General features: G+C 39.8%; 1 protein-coding gene across 3 annotated transcripts in view; it reads left to right on the forward strand.

Annotated features, from left to right (window-relative positions):
• The window catches only part of zgc:63587 (uncharacterized protein LOC393431 homolog), a 122,379-nt gene that overhangs the window by 78,646 nt on the left and 31,430 nt on the right, over positions 1-12,303 (forward strand). For all 3 annotated transcript variants that reach the window (XM_048611242.1, XM_048611241.1, XM_048611243.1), the window contains one exon: positions 7,130-7,213. In XM_048611242.1, the coding sequence (XP_048467199.1) occupies positions 7,130-7,213 (84 nt within the window). The remainder of the gene's footprint in view (positions 1-7,129; positions 7,214-12,303) is intronic.

Genomic DNA, 12,303 nt, shown 5'->3' on the forward strand with positions numbered 1-12,303 from the left:
GAAAGTCACCAAGCCTTCTAAGCACTTTCCAAACCCATAAACACTGACATAGGAGATAAGGTCAGTCGACATATGGAAACGCCACCACCTGCAAGTTCCCTTCCAAATCACTGGCCATCCTGACTTGGAAATTCATTATCATTCCTTCAGGGTTTCTGGGTCAAAATACTGAAACTCCTGCTCTATAGCATTGTGTGTTTGCCTACACAAATTGAACTGCAATGGTTCAAGAAGCAGCTCGCCACCATTTCTCAAGGGCAACTAGAGATAGGCACTAAATGCTAGCCTAGCCAGTGATGCCAGCATCCCATGAATGAATTTTTTTTAAAAATCCACAAAAAATGAAGAAAAGATATGAGCAAAAAAGAACAACATAGTGCAGCTGCCCTAAAATCAAAATGAATGAAGGAAGTAATTTTCAAGTTGAATTATGCAAACTTTAGCTTCAGAAAGAAATTTACAGTCGGCTAGCTGTGGATCAGTTATATGTGCATTTTAAAAGGGCAAATTGAATGCCAGGAATACAGCTTGGGTGAGGCTTTGAAATTTGACATTGTGCCTATTTTGAATGATTTACTCCAGGTAATCGCGATCTGCATTCACTGGTAATGCAGCCTTCTCTTGTGTACCAAAAGCTTTGGATGCATAACTCATTTTGCTGTGAGCTAGGTATTCAGTTGCCCAGCTGATTTTTGAGCATAACGTATTCGTTACGTTTGGAGCCTTGTAAAATTAATGTTATGCTTTAATCCTTATGAAAAATGAGATATGTTAGTGCTTGTTAACGGAGTCCACACCACCTAACCCATGCAAATTATGGGAAATTGCTGAAATTAACTAAATACTGCTAATGGTTTGCCATTACTGTGGGAGTCAGTTATCAAGAGAGTTCTTATGTTGCATTGTGCATGTTAGCTTTTTGGGCCTATTTTATTCCCCATACTCAACCGTTTGACACTTCTGATTTCAGCCAATGCCAGCTCTTCAAACAGTTTCAATCTGGGTCTCACACTTCGTTAAATTGAGATTAGTTTAACAGAGAGGCTTTTTTCTTAAAAACATGAAGGTTAATTTCAAAACAGTTTCTTCTGCAGCATCTTGGTATGCCTCATTACATTTGCTATAAATATTGTGAATATTAACTAATTGTCAAATAAACAGCCTGATTTTTATTGATAAATTTCTTGAGGTAACTGCTAAAAGTTAAAGAAAATGCCAAGTGAAATGTCTTGCTTTTGAAGAATATGTTGGTTACTTACCTTTTTGCCTTTACTGCATATATTGGGTAAATTGCATCAACTCCAGCACGTCCACCTTGATCACTGAAGTCTCTTAATATAAGGACTCCAGGAAAATATGCAGCAGTACATTTCAAGGTTGCCCCACGTGTTGCAGATCAGTTGACATGAACTTTTATTCTTGGATTGTGGGAGAAACTGACATTTGTTGTGACCTTGTACCCAATAGCCATCCTCTATCATGAAGAAGAGAATGGGTATCAGATTGAAGTCATGGTGCTGCTGTGACAATGCAGGAAAGAATTACAATGTTGCAACTTCAGCTTTATCTAGAATGTTATTCCTTGAGATGTATCTATCTTTCGTACAGTAGGCTCATTTCACAAACTTTTCTAGTGAGTAGCAGAATCATGAAACTAGCAAATTCCTGATTTGATCTTGCATTTATAATTAATTAATTAATATCAGCCAGGGTAGCATTTAGACCTCATTGTCCTCTGTGCCTTTGCTGTGGGGTTGAAAATATGATCAGGATTCCCTTTCTTAGTTGTTATCCAGTACCCTTGCTAGAAATACACATAAGGAAATTAGGTGAGAATACTAGCCCCTATAATCCCTTCTAGGTAAAAATAGCCTGAAAAGGACTTGCTGTCTCTTGGGCATAAGTGTAAACAAAGCAAACAGTATAAGAACTAACCAGGAGACAATCCTTTAGGGTAGAAAATGGACAAAAGAAGTGTTATTTCTTTGTTTCTGCACCATCATTGATAAAGAAATGTGTTCATGAAAGTTATTTGCATTTTAAATAGTCAGATCTCTTGTAGGATTTGAAGGAAGTCATATTTTGCGATGCATTCCTAAATTTTTCAATTGAAGATTAATCAACCATCTCACAATTTCTGTGGTGAATCAGTACACTCTGTCGGTAGTGAGTGTAACTATGGAGCAGCAAGTGCTACTTTGATCAGCTTCTGCCTGCAACTAAGGTGCCAACTTTAGTGCAGGAATGAACTGTGCAGGCAGTTGGGGCCAATCGTGTACTCACTTTTCTTAGAAGTGTTTTCTTCCAACTATACTTCAAGGCTTGATTGGACAATTTGACAGAGGCCTCAATAGTGAGATTGGCATAAGATCAGTGAGTGCCTTTCAATCCATGTTGACATGCTTAGTTCTAGGAAATCTATTTTATTGCCTTGGAACAAATTCAGTGATCCTCAGTGGGGCTGTGACTACCAATAAAACTTGCAGGTAAGCCAAAGCTTAGTACTTTGAGTCATATTAAGTGTTGCTGTGAAATTGCTGGAAGAGCTTCTTCTTCTCCATTTCTAGCATTCAGAAGTGAATTGTTGGATTAGCTGGCCCCCTGGTGGCCGACAGGATTGCAGTGATCAATGTACTCAGGACAAGAACTCAAGGAAGTGCCTGAGTTAGGCAGATAGCTAAAGATAACTTTTAAACAGTAAATTTAAAACAATATATTTTTCAAGGGATGTTGGCCAGGCCAGCATTTATTGCCCATCTCCAGTTGCTGTGAAGATGGTGGTTGTGAGCTGCCACCTTGAGTTGTTGTAGTCCTTGAGATTTAGGGACGGTCACTATGCTGGTAAGGTGGTAATGATCCAGTGACGGTGAAAGAACAGCAGCGTCATTCTAAATCTAGAAGGTTTGTCCGTTGGAGGGGAACATAGAGGTGATGATTTTCCCGTTGAATTTGCTGCCTTTGCTCTTCTGTGGGTTAGTGGTCTCAGTAGAGCATGCTGTGAAGAAGCCTTGGTGAGATACTATAGCTTGTATTGTTAATGGTATACACTCCTCCTGAGTCTCAATGGCAAAGAAAGGGTATGTTGAAGATGGTGGATGGGGTGTCAGTCAAGTGGCTGCTTTAACTGGCATAGTGTTGACCACCTTGAGTATTAATGGAACACCACTCATCTAGACAAATGGAACATATTCACACTTGGAGGGAAGTTTTGACAGTGATGATGTCACTGGACTAGTAATCCCAAGCCAAGGCTAATGTTCTGGAGATCTAGCAGGTTATGACATTTGTATTCAGTAAAAGTCTGAAATAAAAAAAATCTAAGCTGCTCTGACCATGTAAACGTAGTTGATTGTTGGTTTTAAAAAAAAACCCATTTGGTTAACGAAGGGTAGGAAATCTGCCATCCTTACCTGATCTGATCCACATGTGACGCCACATACACAACAATGTAGTTCACTCTTTACTGCCCTCTGATGTGGGTGCCACTGGCCAGCATTTATTGCCCATCCCTAACTGCCCTGGGCAATAAATGCTGGCCAGTGACACCCCCATCATATCAACTTTTTTTAAATTGTGCCTTGCAGGATAGATATTGGAGAGTCAGGGAGTGAGTTACTTGCCACAGAATTCCCAGCTTGCAACCTGATCTTCTACCCACGGTATTTACAGATATTTTCTAACCAATCAATTTAGAGATGGTCTTACACACCTCTGGAGCAGGTGGGACTTGGAACCTGGGCCTCCTGGCACAGACGTATAGACACTACCATTGTGCCATATGAGCCCTCATAACAACATTTATAAAGCTGGTCCAAGTCACTTCCTGATAAATGGTAACCCTCACAATGTTGACTCACCAACTGTATCTAAATTCTTCACAGTTACATTCAGATTTTCATCATTAAGATACTTGCAATTTTAGAAGTTGCAGATGTTTGAAACTGTTTGAAGCCTCAAATTTGATTTGGGTTTCGCAGGACAAGTGGCTAATCCAGAGTAAGAAGTTACTAAATAACTTGGCGTTAATAATGGGTTTGCTCAATGTTTTCTATGCTCCTCTGTAATTGGGTTTATAGTAACAGTATTTGCCTGATATAGGGTCTGTGGATGCTTAATCAGTGGAGGTTTTACTATCCTCATTTTTCTAGTACTTTATAGTCTTGTAAAGATATTTTTCAATGTTTTTTCTTTTTATTGTGTTCCCATTTGGTGCATTTACCAATGCAATTCTTACTGTGCACCAACAGTGTTATTGAGAAGGAGGGGTAACTCTTATGGATGGATACTGTTGGCTTGAGATTTATGTAGGAGTTCTGGAAGATTTATGAAACTATTTGGGGTACCTTGTGGTTTCATGTTCTGAATTTTGTTATTTTGGAGTAACAGGTCAGCTAATGGAATAAGTAGGAACACAATAAAAGGGACTTAAATGAGTTCTGAGTTGTAAAGAGACTTTTAGGAAAGTGAAAGTGGGATGTGTGATGTAAGCACTGCTAGGGGTGGGGGTGTTGTGTAGACCAACACACTCTGAAGGGAAATCTACCCTTGCTGCTGGAGTTTGTTGTCTTGACTAGTTTTACGCAGCAATTATGAAATGCATGATCTAATCAGGTGCCTCTAAGAAAATTATAGCTTGAAAGGAGGTTATTTGGTTCATCCTGTATCTGCTGTTGTATCTCCCCATGACTCTACCACAGGGTTCAAACATATGTTAAGCTTCCTGTATACAGGCACAAGAAATAGTAACAGCAATCGGCCATTTGGCCCCTCAGATGTGCTCCGTCATTCAACGATGCCATGGTTGATTTTCAGCCTTGCCTCAACCCTACTTTCCCCTCTGAGCCCCATGTCCATTATTTCCTTTAGAGTCAAAAAACCTGTCAAAATCAGTCTTGAATACATTTTATAGACCTGCATTTACAGCGCACTATAGTAGAGAATTTCAAAGATCCGCGTATCTGAAGAAATTTCTTCTCCTCAATCCTAAATGGCTAATGAAGATGATGCCTTCTAATTTTTGATTTGTCAACTATGGGATCTCACTGTCTATCTTGTCAATACCTCGAACCTGGATATTTCAATGAAATCTCCCCTTATTCTTATCTCCAGGGTGCATCGGCATGATCTATGCAGTCTCTCCTCACTGATAACTCTCATTCCAATAATCAATCAAGTGAACCATTTCAATGCAGAAACTAAAACCGTTAGTGTATTTTGGGTACGGTGTCAGCAAAGCAACTACAGCAAGATTTTCTTACTCTCCTATTCCAAGCAACTTGGAATAAAGTCCAATGTATGGTTTGTCTTCCTAAACGCTTGCTGTACTTGCATAGTTTTATACATGGGCCCTCTAATTCCTGAGAGTGCCAATGTTTAATGGTTGCCTACCACTTAAAACATATTTATCCAATTTTGAGATTATTTTAATATCATGCCTTCATTTTCCCACATTACTTCATGTGCCTCCACCCTGCCGTCTCACCTATTCTATCGATTATATCTATGCAGACTCTCTGTTTCACAGCTTAGTTTCCCAATGTGCTTTGTAATCTCAACAGCTGGGATCCATTTACGATCTAACATTTCAAGTCTGGTGACCAAGAATCACTCAACTTGAAATGTTAATTCTTTTCTCTCTCCACAGATGCTGCCAGACCTGTTGAGTTTTGCAAGCGATTTGTTTCGTTTCAGATCTCAGTGTCCACAGTTCTTTGTTTCATTTATGCATTACAATTGGTCTCTCTTCATCTAAATCACTAATGTATATATAGTAAATAGTAGAATTGTCAGCATTGATGCTTGTAGCATCCCAGTAGTAAAAATTTACCGGTATAAATATGATGCATTTATGTTTTCTGATGAAGGGTCTAGGCCCGAAACGTCAGCCTCTCTGCTCCTATGATGCTGCTTGGCCTGCTGTGTTCATCCAGCCCTGCACCTTGTTGCCTCGGATTCTCCAGCATCTGCAGTTCCTACTATCTCTGCATTTATGTTTGCTCACTTTTCTGATCATTAACAATTCCTCAATCTATGCTATTACTCTTAGTCCCAACAGCCCTTATACTATTTATAATATGAACTCTTGTGCTGTAAATTTTCATGTGATGTCCTATTGACCGGTTTTTGACAGTCCAAACATACTGCATCTTGTAGTACCCTGCTATTTACACTTAAAGAAAAGATTTGTCAAATACCATAAACTCTGCTGATTCTTTCTAATCATATTATTATGATTTTCTAAGTGCCCTTTTACCATTTCCTTAAGTAATGGGATTCATCATTTTAAAAGGTACAGTGGCCTTGATCTCAGCCACCCCTGTCACAAAGCATTGGTATTTTTAACAACACTCAGCACAAGAAAATCATTTTACCTCTCCTTGCTCTGATAATTTTAAATTACAGCTTGCTTATCACTAGCTTCCGTACACTGTTAAATCTCCTCTTTAATTACCCATGTACCATGTGAATAATTCAATATCTAGACTCTTTGTCAAGAAACAACAAGGTGCAGAGCTGGATGAACACAGCAGGCCAAGCAGCATCATAGGAGCAGTAAGGCTTGTACTCTCTTTGTCAAAAAATTTGGTTTTGCCTCTCTGGTAATCATCCTAGTGAATCTACTGCGCTGAGTCTTTGAATTGAGGCTTCCACAACATTACCTGCGACTGAGCTATTGCTTTGAAGAAATACAATTATTCTAGTGCTATCCCTAGCTATAATATGTTCTGACTATCCACATTAGGTCATGGCACAGCTATCTCCTCAGCAACATGACACTCTTTTGCTGATTTCATGCAATGTGGCAGTACAGCTGGCCTTGCTGGATCAAGACAGGGAAAGAATCAGCTAGAGTTCTTATTATTTTGACCACTATTTAATGACTCTTTCTAGAAAGTGGCAACTTGTGGGCATCGGAAATGGGCAGAGTTGGACCCTCAACAATTGTATGGCTCCTAAACCCTGTAGTTTCACATGATGATGACAATGTGGGTTCATGTATTTAAGTGATAGTGTGCCCAGGAGACTTTATTTGCAGAAGGGATGGTTGAAAATATGAAAGCAGTAGAGAGGAAGGGGAACAAATAACTTTGTTGAATTGTATCTTTAAGCATTTTCTGTGTTCTTTCAGGACGCACATGCAGGATCTACAGGAGGTCACCCAGGATTTGCACTACGAAAATTTCCGCTCTGAACGGTTGAAGCGTGTTGGCAGGTCAGTTACAACATCTCTAGCACCCCTTCTCTTAAGCAAATGTATCTTTCTGCAATAAATTCTTTACTACTTTAACAAGTACGTTTTTCTGCATGTGTGGTGTCTAGTAATGTCACTGGACTAGTAATCCTGAGGCCCAGGCTCATGCTTTGGGGCTATGGATTCAAATCCCTGTGGGTGGACTTTAAGACCAGTTAATAAAATCTGGAACCATGAAACTGTCATCAATTGTCATAAAGGACATTGCTGAAGGAGATGGGTATTTAAAAGAATGAAATCTGGCATCCTTGCTCAATATGACCTCTGTGACTCCAGGTTTGCAGCAATGTGGTTGACTCTTAATTGCCCACTGAAATGGCCTGACAACCATTCAGTTCAAGAGCAGTTAAGGAGGAGCAACAAAGGTTGTCCACATCCCATGAATAATTACTTAGATGAATGCTTTAAATTCAATGATTGCAGTATCTTGATGGTGTAAGTAGGTACGTCAAATTGTAAGCATCGCATTTCCCCTCCTGTGTCTGTGTTGCATTAACTATTTGAGCTGAGATGTTGGATTGTGCTCCAGTCACCAGCCAGACTTTTAGTCTGCAAGTACACCCTATTCAGATAAAGTATGTCTTCTTGAATGATGCAGTAGAGAACTATTGCTGCAGTGACATGAAACATAACCACTAGATTTTGAGCTGGGCCCTGGGGTAATGGCAAGGAATCATCCTAAGGAAAGGAATTAATGTAGGTAAATGCATGCTAGAAATTAATAATACCTCCAACAGTAGCCTGTTATTTTCTGAATGATGAATAATGTACAGCTTTAAAGGAGCAATGAATTTGGATGGTCAGGCACACAAATTACCAGATGTTGGTGCAAAAAGTAACCAGAAAGGCCAAAGAAATGTTGGCCTCTATTTCAAGAGAGTTGAATACAGAGGGGAGGTAGTAGTGCCAGAGCTGTACAGGTAATATTGCTATAATGCATATTTTGTTAATGCGAATTCGCTGTAATGCGATTGATGAATAGTGGACGCTGATGGATAATGCGAACTTTCTGCTGTACAAGTATAGCAATTTTCTGTAGCAATCTCCCTAAAACGCTATTTTAAAAGGCGATTTCCTATACCGCGAGGTCATACAGGAACACCACTATCGTGTTATAGGAGAACTACCTGTATAGAGTCTTTGCCTGTTTTAAATTCCATTGAGATTAGAAGACTGAAAGGAGATCTGGTTGGGGTGTTTAAAAGGGTAATTGATTCAGTGGGAGAGAAATGGACAAACCGTGTCCTCCAGCAGTGGAAATCTCAAATAAGAGTATATTATCCTGAAATAAGAGCTAGGCCATTTGCGACAGAGTGCAATTTTTTTTCTCTCATTTTAGTAGAAATTAAGGTGTTTCTTCCCATGCGGCTATGGATGGTGGGCCTGTTGTAATTTTTGTTGGGAAAGAATATCGAAGGATATAGAGTTCAGGTGCAGAGTAGTCATGATCTGCTCAAATGGTAGAATAAGCTTGATGAGCTGATTGGCTGACTTCTCGGCACTTTATTCCAATGTGTGCCAATTGCCTATTATATCCAAAGTTTGACTTGAAGCTTTGATTTCATGAGGGAACACTGGGGCTCCCACCATTGCATAATGAATTCCTAAGGTGTACACACAAGGAAGGAGACAGGCTTGACTCTTGGATATTGCTGTGTTTCTTAATCTGCTTGTATAGAGCACTAATTGGCCCCATGGTTATCTTTCCAAAGACAGAATTTAACTTGGGTATGATGTCCATGTGGTTGCCTGTCCCTGTTTACTATCAGAGCTGCCAGATGAATAGTTCTACCTGATAAAATGCCCCAAAGTAAATACCACATTAATAACGATGTACTCAATTTATGATAAGAGGTACGCAATCAATGGCAGGACTCTAGAAAGCCCAGAGGAACAGAAGGATCTCGGGTGCTAATCCACGGGTCACTGAAGGTGGCCAGTGTCCCATGTAGAAGACATACAGGGCACTTACCTTTATCAGTTGTGGCATAGACTATAAGAACATGGTGTTACGTTGGGGCTATACAGAACTTAGTTAGGCCACAGTTCTGTACTGCACACAGTTCTGATTGCCCCAATATAGGAAGGATATGACTGCGCTGGAGGAGGTGCAGAGGAGTTTCATCAGGATTTTGTCTGCAATGGAGCATTTTAACTATGAAGAAAGTCCGAACAAGTTCAGGTTGCTCTCTCCAGAGCAGAGAGGGGGAAGGAATTGACCTAATTGAGGTGTATAAGATTGAGGGACATGGACAGGTTGGGTAAAAAGCAGCTGTTTGCCTTAGTTGAAAAGTCAATTACAAGGGGCCATAGTTTAAAAATGAAAAGGGAAAAGATTTGAAGAGGATTTAAGGGAAGATTTTTTCACCCGCAGGGTGGCTGGAATCTGGAATGCAGTGCTTTAGAAGGTAGCCGAGGTGGAAAACCTGAAATCTTTAAAAAGTACTTGAATGAGCGCTTGAAATATCATTAATGTTCAAAGCAATGGGCTTTGGAAAGTGGGGCTAGTGTAGATCTAGAGTAGCTTAGTTGGTGCAGACTTGATGGGCTGAAGGGCCTCTTCTGTACTGTATGATTCTATCAGTATCATGACAGCGGAGAAACCAAAGGGTATCTTTCAGGGTACATAGAGGATTACATGTGTAACATTTTGCCTCATAGTGATGCAACCCTTTGTGAGCTACTGAACTTTTCTTAAATTGTGGAGTTGAACTGGTTTTCATTGGGGAGAAGTTTAGGAAACCACATTCCTTTGTTTTCAATTGGCGTTTTTGTATGCTTGCTGGTCATCAAAGGGTGCAAATTAAGTGGGTTACTTTATCAAGCTCTTTGAGAGTTGGAAATGCACTCCTGGCATGTGGAGGGGATTCTGTCGGAACCCTTGACTTCTGTTTTGGGGATTGTGGAAAGGCTATGGGGAATCAGGAGTTGAGTTACTCCTCTGCTGTTGTCAAGCAGAGTAATTATGCACCTGGTGGAATGCACTTGGAATTTTCCAACATAGAACTGGGCTATTTGACTCATCAGATCTATACTGTTACCTCTGAGGGTCACTTGGTTTAATCCTGCTTTCCTGCTTGCATCCCAAATCCTCTCAAAATCTCTGCTTCTCCGGACAACTATTCTATAGGGAAGAATTTTGCATTCTATCCATTCTGTGGAAATTGATATTTTAGTTTTTTGTATCCGCAACTTGATTCTTTTTGTGACCACGTAAGTGCTGGTTGTCTAGTACCACATCATCGATCAGTGAAATTAATGTGACACTATATCCACTCTCATAACATGTCACAATGACCAGAGCATGTGTGCACTTAAATCTCTGTTGCTTTAATTCAATTATAACCTCACTTCTGAATATTTCATTCCATTATTTTCAACTTTAACCTGTATCTGATAGCAACCTGTTCATCCTGCTCGTGTACTACCTGTAGTCTTCCATAAACTTTGTTCGAATTTGTTGTTGTCCAGACTTGGTTGCATACTTTTATATTGTTCCATTAATCTTATGTGAAATTACAATATATAATGTAAACTGGAATGACCCAAACATAGACCCCTCTGGAACAACACTCCCTGCACATTTCCCACTATCGTTTTCTTTTTTTGAACTCTGGCATTAACTTTCTGCTTGCCATAATTTACCTTGCAATAAAACTTGATTGTTGTATTCCTTATCGGAATGCATTTCTATTTCAATGTTTTCTTATTGTTAATTTATGGTTGCTGCCCATTGTTCTGCATGGAACTGGAGAAACTAAGTCCAAGTCTGTGTAAGTTTATTTACAGTTATAACCATTTAACCCAGACAAGGTTCTTTTCTTGTTCAAGTTTGTTTTTCTTTATCAGTCAAGTACTTTTTTAAAAAAAAAAAAAATCTCTTTCTGTCACCTTGGGTGGAACTGTGGCTCAGTAGTTAGCACTACTGCCTCTCAGCACCAGAGATCTGGGTTCGATTCCAGCCTCAGACGACTGTCTGTGTTGGAGATTGCATGTTCTCCCTATGTCTGTGTCCAGTTTCCTCCCACAGTTCAAAGATGTGCACATTAGGTGGATTGGTCATACTAAATTCCGCATAGTGTCCAGGGATGAGCAGGCTAGGTAGATTAGCCATGGGAAATGCAAAGTTATAGAGGTAGTGATTAGGACTGGGCGGGATGCTCTTCAGAGGGTTGGTGTGGATTTGATAGGCCAGATGGTCTACTTGCATACTGTAAGGATTCTTTGATTCTGTGGTTAAACGGAACATAAATATATTGTGAGCACCATATCTCAAATGTTCGTCATAGGTCACCTCCTTGCTCCACTTCAATTATGCAGTCCAGGCTGATTAGTGTGAACATATCACTATCAAACAGCAGCCTTGCCTTCACTGTTTCCATGACTTTAGTTACTTGGAATGTCCTCTTGAGCAAAACCTGAATGTATCGTTGTTAAAGCCTCAGGTCAGACTCATAAATATGACTCATTGACTTAGCTGCTTAGTAATCTTGAATATGGTGCCCAAGTCATTATGTAGTGCAGAAGATTGTGAAATGTACGCATAACATAGCTATTATATTGTTCCAGACCCTTGAGCAAAACTCAGAATAAAGTGGCATCCCTCATTATAATGCAGTTTATTTGGGATATTTAGAAACAGCTACAAGATAATCCAGTTAATATTGTGCATCAAAATATAGATGAGAAGTCTGGCCAGCCAGGGCCCCATGGAGAGATCAAAACGAGAACAAAAACATAATATCCACCCAAGGAGGGAATGTGTTGACGCATGTCTTGGCTTTGGTGAAATATGTTTTCTGACTTACTCTTTAGTAACCCTGCAGCTGTCAGCCTCTGCTCTAAGCATTTTTATTGTTCTACTCAGCAGAAATAACAAGCTGAAATATAGCTGTATGTCCCTCGGTCCAAATTCAAATGAGCTTCACAATTCAGTGCTTATGGATTGGTTGAAATGGCCTAATTTATGTTTTAAAATGGTATCACTAATATGTTGTAGATTGAACATCTAGGAAGACATCTCAACGTTGCTCATGAGTGCACATTATCTC

The sequence above is a fragment of the Rhincodon typus genome, chromosome 24 (genome assembly GCF_021869965.1).
Source record: "Rhincodon typus isolate 14 chromosome 24, sRhiTyp1.1, whole genome shotgun sequence".
In the NCBI taxonomy this organism is placed as follows: domain Eukaryota; kingdom Metazoa; phylum Chordata; class Chondrichthyes; order Orectolobiformes; family Rhincodontidae; genus Rhincodon; species Rhincodon typus.